General features: G+C 34.3%; 1 protein-coding gene across 2 annotated transcripts in view; it reads left to right on the top strand.

Moving 5' to 3' along the window:
* Positions 1-17293, top strand: part of EEA1 (early endosome antigen 1) — a 115536-nt gene that overhangs the window by 85509 nt on the left and 12734 nt on the right. For both annotated transcript variants that reach the window (XM_047865742.1, XM_047865741.1), the window contains 4 exons: positions 5196-5526; positions 6616-6717; positions 8749-8943; positions 14836-15018. In XM_047865742.1, coding sequence (XP_047721698.1) covers positions 5196-5526; positions 6616-6717; positions 8749-8943; positions 14836-15018 — 811 coding nt within the window. The remainder of the gene's footprint in view (positions 1-5195; positions 5527-6615; positions 6718-8748; positions 8944-14835; positions 15019-17293) is intronic.

Genomic DNA, 17293 nt, shown 5'->3' with positions numbered 1-17293 from the left:
GTCAAAAGCAGTTTACCTAATATGTGTGAGTTTATTTGTGGGCTTTATTCTGTTTTATTGGTCTATGTGTCTATATGATATCCTGACATCAATACCGTCCTATTTTGATTTTTGTATCTTCTTGGTATAGGTATTGATATCAGGCTGTATCGGCCCTGCAACTTAATTCTTTTTCAAGGTTGTCTTGGTTAAGTTCATTGCTTTTTACATATAAATTTTAGTATTAACTTGTCCATTTCTACAAATAAAATTATTGGGTTTTGATTGGAATTTCAGTGAATCTCTAGTTCACTTTGGGAGAGAATTAATGTTTTAACAATGCTGAGTCTTCTAATCTGTGAACATAGTATATTTCTAATAATTATGTCTTCTTTAATATCTCTGGTCAACATTTTGTTGTTTTTAAAATAGGGATCTTGAATATCTGTTGCTAAATTTAATTCTAGAAACTTTGTTTTTCAATTTTATTGCAAGTGGAATTGTTTTTTAAATATAAATTTGTGATCACTTGTGGCTAGCATAAACATACAATTGAGTCTTATCTGTTGACTAGCCTTGTTAAGTTTGCATTTTTGTTTTCTAGAGTTTTTAGAATTTTCCAAGTGGACAGTCTTGATATATGTGAATTAGCAACAGTTATCCTTTTTTTTTTTCTTCAGTATGTAGGTCTCTGATGTTTTTTCTTTTTTCTTGACTTAACTGCTAGCCAACACCTCCAGTGAACATTTGAATGTAAAAAGATAGTAGATATCCTTGATAGGAAAGTAGATTCCTTTCCAGCCTTGAGCAGGAAACATGAAATACTTCATTGTTAATTTTGAAATTAGCTGTAGATTTTTTGTGGATTCCTTTATCAGATTGAGCACATTTCTGTATATGCTAGTTTTCTTAAATTTTTTTATTAACTTCTTTCTGCATCTATTGTCATGATCATATGTTTTTTTCTCCTGTATTCTGTTAATATGGTGAATTTTATTGCTTTTTAAATATTAAATAACTTTGCTTTCCTGGGATAAATCCCACTTGATCATCCTGTATTATTCTTTTTATATATTACTCTATTTGACTTGATAATACTTTGTTTAAAATTTTCTTTGCATTCATGAGGACTATTGGTTTGCAGTGTTCTTTGGAATCATGGTTATGTTGGTCTTAAAAATAAATTGATAGTATTCCCTCTTCCCCTCCTTTCTTAAAGAGTTTGTATGTGATGAGTATTATTTATTTGTTAAATGTTTTATTGAATTCACCAATGAACCAACTGGCCTGAAGTTCTCTCTGGGTTGCTTCTTAATTTGGAGTTCAATTTATTTAATAGATACAGGGCTATTATTGTTTTCTAACATTTTAGTTGAGTCAGTTTTGGTAATTTGTGTTTTTGAAGGAATACATCCATTTCATCTAAACTTCAAATTTATTGGTATAATGTTCATAGTATCATTATACTTTTTAAGGTCTGTAAGGTCTATAGTGATGTCTTATTCTTAATAGCAGTAATTGGTGTTCTCTTTTTCTTGATCAGTCTAATTTGGGGTTTGTCAATTTTCTAAAAGAATCTTATAATTTGATTTTGTCACTTTTGTGTTTAATTTATATCTCATCTTCTCTTTAGTAGTTTCTTCCTTAGATTTTGGGTTTAGTTTGCTCTTCTCTTTATAGTTTTTTAATGTGAAACCTTCCCTGTGAATGTTTACCTTTTGTAGTATCTGTTTCATTTTTTCAGTTCCTCACCCTCTTTGTATTTTGTCAATGCCAGATGTCAGGCTTCTGCAGATGGTAGTTACATGTCTTAGTCTAGTGAAATCAGTATAGTAGACAGTTTTTTAACAGATGGAGTAAATTACCTTGAGGAAGATTGTCTTTTTTCTATTTTGCACTAAGTGCTTAATGGGCTTATGAAACCTCTGAGTATAAGGATGAATTAGTTTAGAAGATATTAGAATCTAAAATATTAATTTATGCATGAAATTTCAGATGTCCTTGGTGGCCGAGAGGGTATGTGCTTCCAGACATAACCTAAATAGTGATTAAAGCTGCAAAGATGAGCTATCTTTTGTTCACTACGAAGATAGAATTAATCTCTTAGCTTGTTCTTGATGTTGATGCTTGGATTGGGTCTTGCTACAAGATCTACAATGGACACAAAACTCACTAGAATTATGATGGGTAAAAACCAGTTCCACCCCATTCATCTGGATGTCTTATGGGAGGGCTTGTGACCAGTCACATTACAGTCGACTTTGCCTTTAAATGTTAAGTAGGCCACTGTGAGTTGACAGACTTGATCTGTAACAAGGGTATGAAGAGTTTTGACTCTCAGTCCTACAGATGGAAGCTGAGAGCCTGGGAAAGGTACCCTTCAGGAAAATGAAATAAAACCCATCAGACTGATGATAATTAAGTTGTTTGACACCTTCATGGTTTTGTCTTTGGAAGTGATGATGAAAGATTTCTTGTTTTCACATCTAGTGGAGTGGATCCTGATGCTTTGAATTTGAGGATGTAGAGGTACATTAGATACCTTAAATGGCATTCCTTCTCACACCAGTGCACAGGTATTTGGGGAGCACATCTGATCCTTCATATCACCCATTGAGTAGTTTGTCTTCTCTGGAACCCAGTCATCAGTTCATGAAGATCACCTCTGAGTTAGTTCTTATTCTCCTTCCCGAGGTCCCTATGGGCCCAGTGTTTCTTTCTATTTCTAATGGGTTCAGTGTAAATGTGCCCATTTCTAGTCTATGTTCTAATAATGTATGGTTCAGAACTCACTCAGAGACTTCTATATCATTTTGAGGTAGGGAAACCTTTTAATATTAAAGGGTTTTTTTTTTTTTGCCTATATACTTTATGGAAATGTTCTTTATGTGGAGTCTTGCATTTCTACTGTACTACATAGGAAAAAAAGGGCCCAGGAAACACATCTGGGATTTGACTGAACCTTATCTCTGATCCCAGGGCTCAACCCAAAGAACAGGGTAAAGTTTTCCCTTTCCCAAGGCCCACCTACACCTATGTATCTAATTCTCTTTCCATCTCTCATCTTATGATGTATTTTCATTACTGTACAGTTAATATTTTTTCTAATCTCCTTTGAGATTTTTTTTTTGATGCATGGGGTTATTTAGAAGTATATTGGGTTAGTTAAAAGTATATTGCTTACTTTCCAAATACTTGGAGATTTTCTAGATAGCTTACACTTATTGACTTCTAATTTAATTCCATTGCGAACAGAGAACATACTCTATAAAATTCAGCTTTTCAAACTATCTTATTTATGACCCAGTGTATGGCTTATCTTGGTTAATTTTCCATGTGCACATATGTGTATTCTGTGTTAGATAAAGTGTTTTATAACTATCAATTAAATCAAGGTGGTTGATAATGTTTAAAAAAATTCTTTTTGTTTGAGTATAGTTGACAGACAATGTTACATTAGGGTACACAGCATAGTGATTTAACATCTCTGTATGTTATGCTGTGTTCACCAAAATGGTAGCTACCATCTGTCACCAGACAACATTATTATAGTACCATTGGCTGTGTTCCCTATACTGTACATTTTGTTCCCTTGACTTATTCATTCCAAGTAAAGTTGTTTAACCTTCTGTATCTTTGCCATTTTTTTCCCTCTGGTTGTTCTGTCAGTTTCTGAGAAGGGGTGTTAAAGTTTCCAACTATGATTGTGGATTTATTACTTTAGTACCCTTTTTAAAAATAAAGTTTTATAGTGACCATGAAAGCCTTTATTTCTGTTTTGCCTTCTTTGGTTTACATAATCTTATGATTTTATAATAATTATTTATGGGGAAGTTAAGTAGCATAGTAATATATATCAAGTCCTAATTTACGGTTGCTTGATAGGAATTATAACTGTATTAAAAAGGTAAAATAATATTAATGTAATGACTTTTCTGATTGTTTTTTAATTAATTAATTAATTAATTAATTAATTTGTGTAATTAATTTATTTTATTTATTTAGAGAGTGTGAACAGGAGTGGGATAAAGGGAGAGGGAGAAAAAGAATCTTAAGGAGGCTCCATGCCCAGCACGGAGCCTGATGTGGGCACGATCTCATGACCAACCATGAGATCATGACCTGAGCTGAAATCAACAGTCTGTCACTTAATCGACTGAGCCACCCAGGTGCCCCAGTGTAATGACTTCTGTTTATACCTTTGAAAATCGGTGAGGTGCAGTATCCTATGAATGCACCCAACTCCCATCTTTTCTAGCCACTTAGAAAGTAAAAGTAAGTTTCTGGGACTAAAAGTTGAAAATTTTCAAAGTGTAAATATTCTGGTATTGTATGAATACCCAACTCCACAAATATGTGTTTAGTACATCTTTTAACAACCTCTCTTTAGCATATTATTGAATTTATGCTGATTATAAAGCATCAGAAATAGTATGTATTCAAGAAATATTACTTTGCATCCAGTTTCATTTTCACTTTTAGAATTGTTTATCTTTAATGTGTTTTTCTTTTAGTGCATAATTTCACTGAATTTGGTTCATAATTTTGTTCATAATTTTGTCAAAACAATAGAAGTTTTTAACTTTCTTGAAGCTATATTTTCATTTCCTTATTCTTACAGCTTTTTCATTCAGGTGTAGCAAATTTATGTTAAGGGACAAATGATAACAAGTTTCTTGAATAATCTGTTAGGCTCTAGGATTAAAGTAAACCTTTTTTCTCTGTGCTTGAGATGAAATTTGCCTTATTTTTTTCTGGGTTAATCATGTTTGAAGTTTAATACCTAAAAGCATAATGTGTTGTATGTTTTCAAGGAATGAGGCAAAATTCTCTATATGCTTGGGGGCTAACAGTGAGTAGGTTCTTTAAGGTACACGAAAAACTTTTCTGGCTATTGTAGATTAGAGAGTGTGCTATATGTTAGAAGGTCTGCTATATGTACAGTTTGGGGGGGGGGCATCTATTGCAATAGATAAGACTGGATTAAGTCAGGAGAATTGTTAGGTAGTCTTAGCTTTACCACTAACTTATTTGACTCAAAGAAAATCATCTCTGTTAAATGATCAGATCACATTTAAGGTTTTTTCAGTTGTGTGGTTTTATGACATTAATTTATTTTTATTCTGAGCTACACAAGGAAGTTTCAAAACTCAATAATTATTAATTTTTCGTGGTAAATTATGCATCATTTAAAAAGTTGTTTCTTAAATATCTAGAGTATCCAGTACAAAGTTGGAACTACAGAAAAAATCTGAAGCTCTTGAAAATATTAAGCAAATGCTTACCAAGCAAGAGGAAGAAAAAAAAATCCTTGAACAAGAAATTGAAAATTTAAGTCAAGATGCAAAGATGCAGCACAAGGAATTGAATAACAAAATTCAAACAGCAGCAGCAGAACTGCAAAAATCGAAGATGGAGAAAGAAACTCTAATGACAGAGCTTTCTGCAGCCAAAGAGAATTTATCAAAAGTTTCTGATTCTTTGAAGAACTCCAAAAGTGAATTTGAAAAGGAAAACCAGAAAGGAAAAGCTGCTATATTAGATTTGGTTAGTTGTTTATGTTTACTTGGTTAGGTAGAAATGATTTTTATTTAAAACGTACTTTTGTTTCTGCTTAATTCACTGATGACTTTTTATCCTACATTTAAATGATTTTCATTCTTGCGAGGAAATGAACTGGGATTGCTTAACCTGAGAAAAAGATATTGGTGTTTGTAAGTATAATTTTCCAGAGGCCCAGGAAACTTTCAGTTGAATAAACAGTTTTTCTTTATTGCTGGTATGATGCTAGATTTGGGAGACTGCCTCCTGTTTGTCCTCAGAGAGATTTTCACAGAGAATATAGCTGCTGGTTCAGACATTATTCACTTGCCTAAAAACCAGAAAAGGATCAGAAAGATCGTGACTTTTAATTCTGGCACTATAAACTTTCTACTTCTCGACTGAATATTCTAAAACTCTAGATAATACCATGCCTTGGAGATACCATAAAACACATTTAAACTATATGGAAAAAAAGTCACACAGTCGCAGGAAATTCTTAATGGGGAATGTATTCTCAGAAATACTTTAACCCAGAATAACAGAGTAGCAGCAAAGGTAAAATTCTTTTGTTCTCAATGTGAAGATCAGTGAAAGTGTTTAGTAGCACAAAAGATATATGGTATTAGTATGTTACTTTTATGTTTCTTTCTGTTTGGAGAAATCATCTCCTACATGTACATCGTCCCTCTTAAGTTATATGTGATTATTCCTTATTTATTCTTTTAATGCTTTCTTTCACAAAAATTTCCTTTTTTCCATTTTCTTAAGGATTGTTATGCTTTTAAAATAGCATGACAAGTTAATTATAATTAATTATGTGATATAAAATGTGGATTCCAGAGAATTCCAGAGTATTCTTCTGTTGGTTGATGATAGAAGTTCTTAACCTTTTCCCGTCCCTCTACCTTTATTGCTGTAATATTTGCCAGTTTTGTAACTGAAATGGATGATTCTATCCCATTCTAAACCATCAGTGATTCTGGTTTATTTCTATGTGTGGATCTTACTAAGTGTATAAATCAGAGTTCTTAAACCTACTACAAGTATCTTCTGCATAATGTAGTTTTTTGTTTGTTTGTTTGTTTGTTTTAGGAAAAAATTTGCAAAGAATTAAAGCATCAGCTTCAAGTACAGACAGAAAATGCACTTAAGGAACAGAATGAACTGAAAAAGTCACTTGAAAAAGAGAAGCAAGTAAGATTTTCTTTTTCTGTAACATAAAATATGTAAAGAATAATAAGTTCTATATTTACAAAATATTTTCACACTGATACTTAAATCAAAGGAGGTTTATTTCTCTGAAACATAATGGATCACAAAAAGATAGTATAAAATTGTCATTTGCGTTCTACCTACTACTAAAAAGATTTAAGCTAGTTCATAATAAAAGACCCAAAATAAAGGATTATAATTAATAAAGTTAATTGAATCAACTTACTATAGAGTTATAATTAGATAACTTAGATTTGGGTACATTATTATGATTGAAAAAATATCTAGATAGGCTTTTAATAGAAATAACATTTTAAGGGCTCTTTATTTCATGGACACTTATATTTAATGGTATGTTAATGGTTGTATAACAACAGATTCTTTTATGGTTAATGCTTTTATTGCTGTCCATAAAAAACAAACCAGCAAATGAGTAAATAAATGGGTATAATATACAGCTGTTATTCTCTGAAGACCTACCTCTTGCGGTTAGAACCCAGGTATATAGTTTTTCTAGAGCTATGATTTGATAAAAGCAGCAAAACCTAGTCCTGAGAAATCTTTAATGTGATTGTAGTCTGGTTGTTGATGGAGAGAAGACACCTGTGTTTTATTTTATTTTTTATTATTTTTTATTTTTTTTTTCAACGTTTATTTATTTTTGGGACAGAGAGAGACAGAGCATGAACGGGGGAGGGGCAGAGAGAGAGGGAGACACAGAATCGGAAACAGGCTCCAGGCTCTGAGCCATCAGCCCAGAGCCTGACGCGGGGCTCGAACTCACGGACCGCGAGATCGTGACCTGGCTGAAGTCGGACGCTTAACCGACTGCGCCACCCAGGCGCCCCTGACACCTGTTTTTAAATGCCAGCCTTTAAGTGGAAAAATTATGGTGACTTACTACCCGAGCTCTGAGTTCAGATTGTCCAGATTTATATCCTGCCTGTGCCATTTGCTCGTTATGCTGACTTGCCTTGCTTTAGGCACATTAATTTCTCTGTGTTCCTGTTTCCTCAGCAGTAAAATGGGGCGAATAAGAGAATCTGTGCCAGAGGATTATTATAAGAGATAAATGGGTTAATATATTTCCAAGTCCGTAGAACACTTAACAAAATAAGCAAATAAAAGCTCAAATGTTAGCTGTCAGTTTCTCATTGGTTATCATATTATAATCATCATTATTGTTACACTACCCGTCTTCTGTTTTGCACAAAAATACTTCCCTTTGTGTTGGAGGTGAGCTGAAGCAACCATATGTAGCAGTGAAACTTTTCAAAATTAACTTTGAATATAGTCAAATGCTCAAATTAGGTTCATAATATGTATAAAACATGAAAACATGACTTTGGCTGGAAGGATGGGAGATCATAGTGGTTCACGCTGACCATAGAGGAACCTCAGTGTGACTTTTTATGATACCTAATTTTGAACAGAAATAGATCCTAGTAGACTGTAAAAACAAAGTAATAGCACAATATGTCCCAGATCTCTAAATAAGGAAACTATTGAATGGTATAGTTTAGTGTCATCAGACAGATACTAAACATACTTGCGAAAAATGATTTTAGTTTTATCATAGTTCATATGGAGCTGTTCTTTTTGGTTAACCATGGCCATCAGACTAAGTTAGCATTTTGAGAATATTCTTGAAAGTCAGTAGACATTCCAGCAGTCTAAAGATTGATGTTGATATTCCTATTTCCTATGATACAAGGTAATAGCAGTTTCGTTCATTTATAAGCTCTATCCAAATATATATTTACAAGTTAGAAAGGAAGGTAAGATTAAACAAATATTGACGATTAATCCAGCATGTCATCTAATAGCAAATAGTGTCAGTTATGAAAGCTCCATGAGGGCAGGGTTTTTTTTTTTTTTTTTTTTTTTTGGTTACTGTTGATCTCCTATGGCCATCAGGGGAGTGGTGGTTTCTACCTGAGTAGTGCTTGGTGTGTAGTAGGTACTAAATGTGTCTTCATGGAATGAATGCTAAACAGATTTTATTTTCTTTAGACCTCTCATCAGTTGAATTTGGAACTCAGTTCAATGCAGGGACAAGTGGCACAGGCCCAGAATACTTTAAAACAAAAGGAAAAAGAAGAACAGCAACTTCAGGGGAACATAAATGAGCTAAAGCAATTGACTGAACAGAAGAAAAAGCAAATTGAAGCACTCCAAGGAGAAATTAAAATTGCTGTTTCACAGAAGGTAGTAATATGATATGTGTTTACTTTCTATGGGAAGACAGTCTTTGCAGTTAAGATAATATAACACAGATGAGTTGCAACAGGGAAAAATTTACATGTGCTCACAATTTTTTAAAGTATTTTCTAATGTATAAAAGCACTTAAATATGTAATTAAATAATATAAATCTGGATTTCCATTCACTATAACCATGTTTTTAGATAATGTTTATTTAAAATTCTAGTACTAATGATTTGATAGACATAAATAACAACATTTAATGAGATGGGAGTAATTTATATAACCTCTCTAGTGTATTAGAAAATTTTAAAGGAATTTAAAAATAAATTATCCTTACCAAGGGAAGATAAGAACAAAAACCACAAAATGGTATGCATTTAAAAAATTAAGGAATGTAGGTTTCATAGAGTTATAACTATTTGATATTTTAAGTTACATCTTTAATGGTTTCCATTTCTAAACTATTCTAATTTTTTATTAAGTGTCTATTTTTTTATTCTTAAGTATGTTTTAATACTTGTCCACACCAAGAGTTGACAGAGTTGTATTATACTTAATATTTGAACAAAAAGCTTTTCCCTACTGTTGGTATGTGCATATCAGTTGGTCCATGGAAAAGAGAAAAGTGAAATCTCTATTATGTAGAACAAAGTATGTCATATCATTAAGAGTTGGCTATCATATTACTAGAGAAAATAAAATTAACCTTGCAAATAGGTAATTTATGTTGACCACTGTTTTTATAACCATTATTAATGCCACTTTACAAAAGAGTAATTTTCTAATAAACAAGAGTAGACAAATTTGCCTGTGCATTTTTGGTGTTACATATAATTCTAAGTCAGGATGTAATTATCACAGTACATATTTTGTTGTATGATTTGATGTCTTGAGGTCATTCTTTTCTCCCAAATCTATTAGCCTCATGTTCAGGTATTCCCCAAATCTTCATTTTTATAGCATCATAACTTCATGAATTAAAAAAAAAAAAAAGCCCAACTATTTGAACACATTTTCTCTTGAATTATTCATTACAATATGATTTCTTTTAGGTTTATGATTAATGTATGTGCCCATACTTTGTATGACTTTACTAGTTGACACCATAAGAATTATGAGATTTAAAGGAAATGTTTTTATTGATAGTTGTCTTAGTTTGGGTTGCTATAACAAAAATACCATAGACTAGGTGGCTTAAACAGTAAATGTTTATTTCTCACAGTTCTGTAGGCTGGGCAGTCCAATATAAAGACACTGGCATATCCAGTGATATGAAGACCCATTTCCTGGCTTGTAGGTAGATGCTTTTTGCTGTAGCCTCATAAGGCTGAAAGAGAGATTATTTCTCTTGTGTTTCTTCTTTTAAGGATACTAATCCCATGTATGAGGGCTAAATGACCTAAAGGTCCTACCTCCAGGAGCACCTGGGGGCTCAGTCACTTAAGCATCTGCCTCTTGATTTCAGCTCAGGAAACCATGATCTCATGGTTCATAAGTCTGAGCACCACTTCTGGCTCTGCACTGATGGTGTGGAGCTTGCTTGGGATTCTCTCTCCCTTTGTCTGTCCCTCCCCCATCTGCATGTGTGTGCACTCGCATGTGCATGCTCTCTCTCTGTCTCTCAAAAGAAATAAGTAAACTTTAAAATATTTTTTTAAAAAAAGGTCCTATTTCCAAATATTATCACATTGTGGATCTAGGTTTCAACATGAACTTTTGGAGAGACACAAGCATTCAGCCATGGATATAGTTAATTTATGTTAGTGTATGGATGCTAAAATAAGGAGCACACTTTTTAAATTGGGGGGAATTTTGAATGGCTAGCCAGTCGCTATAAATTAAGACTTTAAATTTAGAGTAACTAGGTGCCCCTGGGTGGCTTAGTCAGTTGAACATCTGACTCTTGATTTCAGCTCGTCATGATCTCACGATTCATGAGATCGAGCCCCATGTTGGGCTCTGCACTTTCAGTGCAGTGCTTGGGATTCTCTTTCCTTTCTCTCTACCCCTCCACTGCTTGTTCTTTCTCTCTCTCAAAATAAATAAAACTTAAAAAAATAAATTTAGACTAACTGGAGAATCACTGAAAGGCAAGTATGGTTTGGTTTTATTGAGAAGCAGTGTAGTATGGAAAGAAGGACATGTTGTAGCTAGTCAGATCTGAGTTTAAGTTTCATGTGACACACCTTAGGGTTATGGTCACAGGGAAGTGGTTATCTTTCCGAGATAAATGAAATAGTATCATAGAGTTGTTGTAAAGATTGAGAAAATGTATTTAAAATGCCTACTACTGTGCCCAGTGCAGTACGGAAGCAAAGTGGTTCTTGGCTATTAAGTGGAAATATAGCAAACTATGATCTAAGTGTGTCAGTGTGCATGGTCGACTATGCAGCGATGGTCTGTGACAGTTAATCACTGGCCCACAGTGAAATAGGAAAAACAAAGATAATGTTTAAATGGGTATAAATATGTGTGTGTGTACACTTACATAATGCGTGGCTACACACACACACTTTGGAAATGATTGTTTGAGAGCCAAAGATCAAGAATTCTGCAAGTAGGTTATAAGTCATTGGCCCCTGCACCAACTTTATTTGGAATCTGTTATGGGAATTCAGAATGAATAAGATATGGCCCCCAACTCTCAATCAGTTTGTAATTTAATGAGGAAGTAGATATGTAAAGAGAAAAAAAAAAAAAAACCCTAATGTATAAAGGAGAATGAAACCAGAACTTAAACAGAAATAGAAAAATTATAACTTAATGGAAATTTTGACTGGCTTTCTAAGGAACTAGCATTTGCACTGGGCCTTTGAAGATGATTATAATTGTGAAAGGTTAAACAAGAGGAATTTAGATATTTCAAGGAGATAAAACAATATTAGCAAAGTTTGCAAGGCTTAGAAAATGTTATTATAGAAGGTTAGCTGTTGGAGTACATGATAAGTGAAGAAGCAAGGGGAGAATAGGGCGAATAAGGGAGAATAAGAATCAGGTGAAGTCAGATCACAGTAGATGTTGTATAGTTGTTTCCATTTTACAATTTTAATATTGGAATATTAAAGATTTTTAAGAAGGGAGGAGTGTGATCAGACCTGTTTTACAGCAAAAACTGGTCGGTTTGTGAAGGATGAATTGTAAATGACTGACCCTCCTGTATCCTTCTTTGGAAGTTTGGGTGTATATCTGTTAAACCAATTATCAAACTGCTGCATTGGTCTGGTTTTGTTTTTGTTTTTGTTTTAAATTGACTTCTCCACTAATAGATTTGAGTTTCTCAAAGTCAGAGAACTGTGTGTTTTGACAAGCCATTGATAATTTTTTTAAATGAATGAATCAGCCTGTCAGAGTAAAGATAATGAAGGCCCAAGTATGAACCCAAAGGGCTTTTAGGGTCATTACTGAGACTTTGCACAGGGCTTGGTTGAGAGCCATGAAGGTGACTAAAGGGAAAGAAAACTAGATTTGTGGGGAGGAAAAAAAAAGAAAAAAAATAGTATTCTATAAAAGAAAATATATAAGTGCAGTATAGTCTTCAAGATGAAGAAAGACGTACAGGAATTCTTCATCATGAAGAATCTAAATTGGAGGGAATGAAAAGGAGGTGACATGGGGTGTTCTGAGATAACATACAGGGAGATCAAACCCCCTTTCCTCCATTGGCAGTTAGCACACCTCCTGTCAACCTACCTCCTAACTCTCTTGAATCCATTCCCTTTTCTCATTTCCCACGGTCACAGTCTTAGTCCAGGCCATTTTGTTCTCTTAACCAGGCTATTATAACAGCCTCTTAAGAGTCATTCCATGCTTTTCCACCTCCAATCTATTTGCCATTCATTCCCTTAAGAAATATTACTAGGTACCTGGATTATGCCATGGCACAGTTTCGGGTTCTGGAGATCTAGTCATGAACAGATAAGGAACCTGTTCTCGTGGAGCTTACACTTTCCTGGGAAAGAAACTAAACAGGGTGATGGGAAAGACAGTGATGGGACTGAGTCCTGCTAAATGTTGGGTGACCAAAGAAGCTTCCCTGAAGAGATTTGAGCTTGAAAGACAAGAGCTGTCCATACAAAGGTCCAAGGGGACAACTAGTGCAAAGACCTCAAGCTATGACAAACTGGGTATTTTCTAAAAACAGAAGACCAATGTAGGTTAAGTGTGGTGGAAGAGAGGAAGAGTAATATGAAATGAGCTCAGAGAAGTAAATAAGGGCCAAAGCATATGCATGAAAATTTATAGATTAGAAGGTAACAGAGAATAATATACTTTGTTCTAAGGATAATTAGAATCGATTGGAGAATTTTGAGCAGAAAATGGTGCAGTCTAACTACAGAGAGATAAAGGAGAAAGCAGAGAAGACATTGAAAAATGGTTGCAATAGTCCAGACAGTACATGATGATAGAATGAATTAAAGTGTTAGAAGTGGATGATTTGAAAATCTATTTTGGAAGTTTGGGTCATCAGGACTTGCTGATAGATTAGATGATGAGAGGTGATGGAAAGAGGAATCAAGAATAACTCTACAGGGGCATCTGGGTGGCTCAGTCGGTTGGGCGGCCGACTTTGTCCCAGGTCATGATCTCGCAGCCTGTAGGTTCGAGCCCGAATCGGGCTCTGTGCTGACAGCTCAGAGCCTGGAGCCTGCTTCGGATTCTGTGTTTCCCTCGCTCTCTGCCCCTCCCCCACTCACACTCTGTCTCTCTTTTCTCTCTCTCAAAAATAAATCAACCTTAAAAAAAAAAAAAACTCTACATTTGTGGCTTGTGCAAGTGGATAGATGACCATATTTATTGGAGGAAAGAAGCTTTTTGATGAGCAGCCTTGCTGTCAGGAATCAAGAGTTCTGCTTGAGATAGATCTCTGTCAGTTACTGAGATGGAGAGGTCAGGGAAGTACTCAGTTATAATGAGCCCAGAGTTCAGGCAGAGAGATCAGGGCTAGAGACACAAATTCTGGAGTCAGTTGTCAATAAATGATATTTAAAGCCATAGTTGAGTATAGTTGAGATCTTCTAGAGAGAGAGAGACTGTATATGGAATAAAAGAAGGTCAGAACCCTGGCATCCTACAATATTGAGAGGTTAAACAGAAGAAGAGGAGCTGGTAAAAAAATTTAAGACGGAATGACCAATGAGGTAAGTGCCCTGGAAACCAGGTTGAAGAATGTTTCTAGGAGGGAACATCATCAACTGTTTCAAGTACTGCTGGGAGGTGAAGTCAGCTGTGGACAAGGACATGAATAGTGGGTTTTGGAACAAGGGGGTCACTGGTCATTTAAATAGAAGTTGCATTGGGGTAGTGTATTTATTTTAAAAGCCAGTGCTTATTTTCATACTCTGCACACATATATTTTAATTATGTCATAATTTGTGTATATCTTCTGAGTCTTCGTAAAGACTAAAGACAGGTTTAGCGTTTAGAGGAGTTAGATCTTTGCAAGATTTCTTTTTTTCTGCCTTGTTGTTAATAAACACAATCTTGTAGAAATGTCCTAAGTTATTCTAGAATTTCAGGGAGTAGAAATGATGAACGCAGTAATGACTTTTTTCTTTCCTATAGAAATTTCCCTTAGTTCAACCTTAAATTATATCATCTTTAAAGCATCTAGCACTGTATCTTCCATCAGAATGTGGTTGTTACTCTCAGTCTCCTGAGACATTGATACTTGGGACTATCCAGTGAAATGCTTTTTTCTGTATGTAATGCTTTTTCATTTTTTGGTTTTTAAATTGGGACTTGTTGGATTTTGTATTTTGTAAATCTCTTAAGTTTTTTAGGGCATAAATACAGTTTAATTTGTTCTCAGGGATCTTCTTGTGTGGATTTCATTTTGTATTTGTGACTGGTTTGTGATATGCATACTGTTCTAAATAACTATTGTGTGTTCCAGACAGAGCTTGAGAATAAATTACAGCAGCAGTCAACACAAGCAGCCCAGGAACTTGCAGCAGAGAAAGAGAAAATGTCAGTGTTACAAATTACCTATGAAAAAAGTCAGGAAAATCTAAAACAGCTTCAATCTGATTTCTATGGGAAGGAATCTGAACTTCTTGCCACAAGGCAAGATCTTAAGGTATAGTAAAATATATCATAAAAATATTAGGAAGTTGTTTATAGGCATTCATTAAATGGTTGATTTGAGACCAGATAGACAAGGTAATGTTAGTATTTGTGTAATATCATGCTTGTTTTCTATTAAATTATTATTTTTGGAGTAATATGCTTTTTAATAATGAAATTGTTTTATATTATAACAAAATATGATATATGTTAAATATGGGCATTTAAAAATAACATCCATAACAGTAAAATTATTTGGAAATATACTAATTGCTACATTATTAGCTTATCTAAAGCTGTCTTCTTATAAATGTAAAAAGATAACTTTGACTTTAGTTTTTATGTTGGTCAGCTTCCCAAGACTACCAGAATGTTTAATGATTAAAATTAGGAGATTATAGCTCAAAGTAAACTTAACCTTAATCTAATTATCTAAACACTTTTGGGATGAGCACTGGGTGTTGTATGGAAACCAATTTGACAATAAATTTCATATATTAAAAAAAATAATAATTATCTAAACATATATTGTTTGTTCTTGACAAATCTATTTGATTAATGTATCATGTTTATTAAAATGAAGAATATGGAAAAAAGATAAATAATTTTTATGCAGTGTTATTAAAGTATGAGTTCCCTAAGATAAATGGAACGTTTGTGTTCTGTCCCACAAGATTCAGCTAGTTCTTTTTTTTTTTTTTCTTTTCTTTCTTTCTTTTTTTTATTTTTTTGTCATCATGAAATGTTATGCTTTTTGTTTCTTTCCTTTCTGGTTTCTTTTAATTTGTTAAAGTACATTATTGAAGAATTTTGTTGAAAATCACAGGATATTTTTAGACAACATAAATATACTGTGTCTATATTTTATCATAGGCTGTTATAAGGAAGGCTTTCTGAAGGAGGTGGGACTTGAACAGGTGCTCAAGGATATATAGAATTTGAATATATAGAGAGTCCTGAGGAAGGTCATTTCACTCAGGGGCACATTTGAGAAAAGGTACTGCAGGGAATGAACAAAGGCAGGAGACAGTTACCAGTTGCTAGCATGCTGGTTTGTGTTTGGAGGATAAATTTGGAAAGATTGGGAACAAATTGTGAGGTTTCTTAGATGCGGAGCAAAGATGATTAGAGTTTATATTTGGGGGTGGAGAGGGAGTGAAGAGTCTAAGCAGAGGAATAAAATGAAGAAGACAGTACTTTGGACAACTTAACCAGGAAGAGGTTTATAGATAGCTTGGATTGGACCCGGGGAAACAAGACGTAGGAAGATTAGTGAAGAGGCTGTCTCCCTTCCTCCACAAATTCCATTAATCAAGGTGTGAATTGACTAGAACTGGGCTTAAAGTTCAAGAGGATGGAGCAGAAGAGATTAATGAGAGAGACAGGATGAAACAGGAGGGCTGGATGCAGACAGGTTGCAAGGGCACTGAGGGAACTAGGAGTGACTAATGATTTGACAAAGAAATAGGAAACTTGGGTCAAAAAATTTTCATGGTGCCCAGTTGTTATAAGAAAAAAAATACCACCTGACATTTAGAAAATGTCTTATTTGCTATGCTCCCTTAGTAGCTTTAAATTCTTTTTCTTTTTTTCTTTCTTTCTTTCTTTTTTTTTTTTTTTCCTTTAGAACACTATTAAAAGTCATGGAAGGTCTGTGGAAGAGTTTGGGCTTTATTGTAAAAGCAGTAGGGAACCACAGAAAAGATTTGCTCAGATCTGTAGGTTGGGCCAGTGACTGGCTGAGAGTAAGGAGTGGATCATGGAGCAATAGGGCTGAGTGTAGAGACTTGGTCCTACACTTGGTCCTACACTTGGTCCAGGTGCACACGATGGCGGTGTGGGCAGTAACAGTAAGGATGGGGAATATGGATGGATTAGAAGGGTGTTTAGCTGATCAAGGAGATGAAACTTAATGATGGATTGTACAAGTCCTATAGAAATCACACTTTTTTTTCGTACAGATATATTATTTACCCAAGGGCATTACATGGTGACAGGACTTAGATCTTTGATCAGTATTCTTTCATTAAGCCAACAGTGGTTTTTATTATGCTCGAAAGCTATGTTGTGTACTAATAATTTTATACATGAAAACAAATCAAAGGCATGGAGAAAAAAGAGAAGGGCAGAGAGTCAAGCCTGCTGAGGAGTTTTCCAGTTGTTAAGAGGCATGGCTAGGTCCTCTATTCCAAAGCCTCCTTTTGCAGACAAGACTGAATGAGGCCTGGCATGGTTTGTGACAGACCCAGAATTGCACAATAACAGAACCATGATTAGACCTCAGTTCT

This window comes from Prionailurus viverrinus, chromosome B4 (assembly GCF_022837055.1).
Source record: "Prionailurus viverrinus isolate Anna chromosome B4, UM_Priviv_1.0, whole genome shotgun sequence".
Lineage (NCBI taxonomy): Eukaryota > Metazoa > Chordata > Mammalia > Carnivora > Felidae > Prionailurus > Prionailurus viverrinus.
The sequence above is the reverse complement of the archived record's forward strand: the minus strand, read 5'-3'. Positions and strand labels throughout refer to the sequence as shown.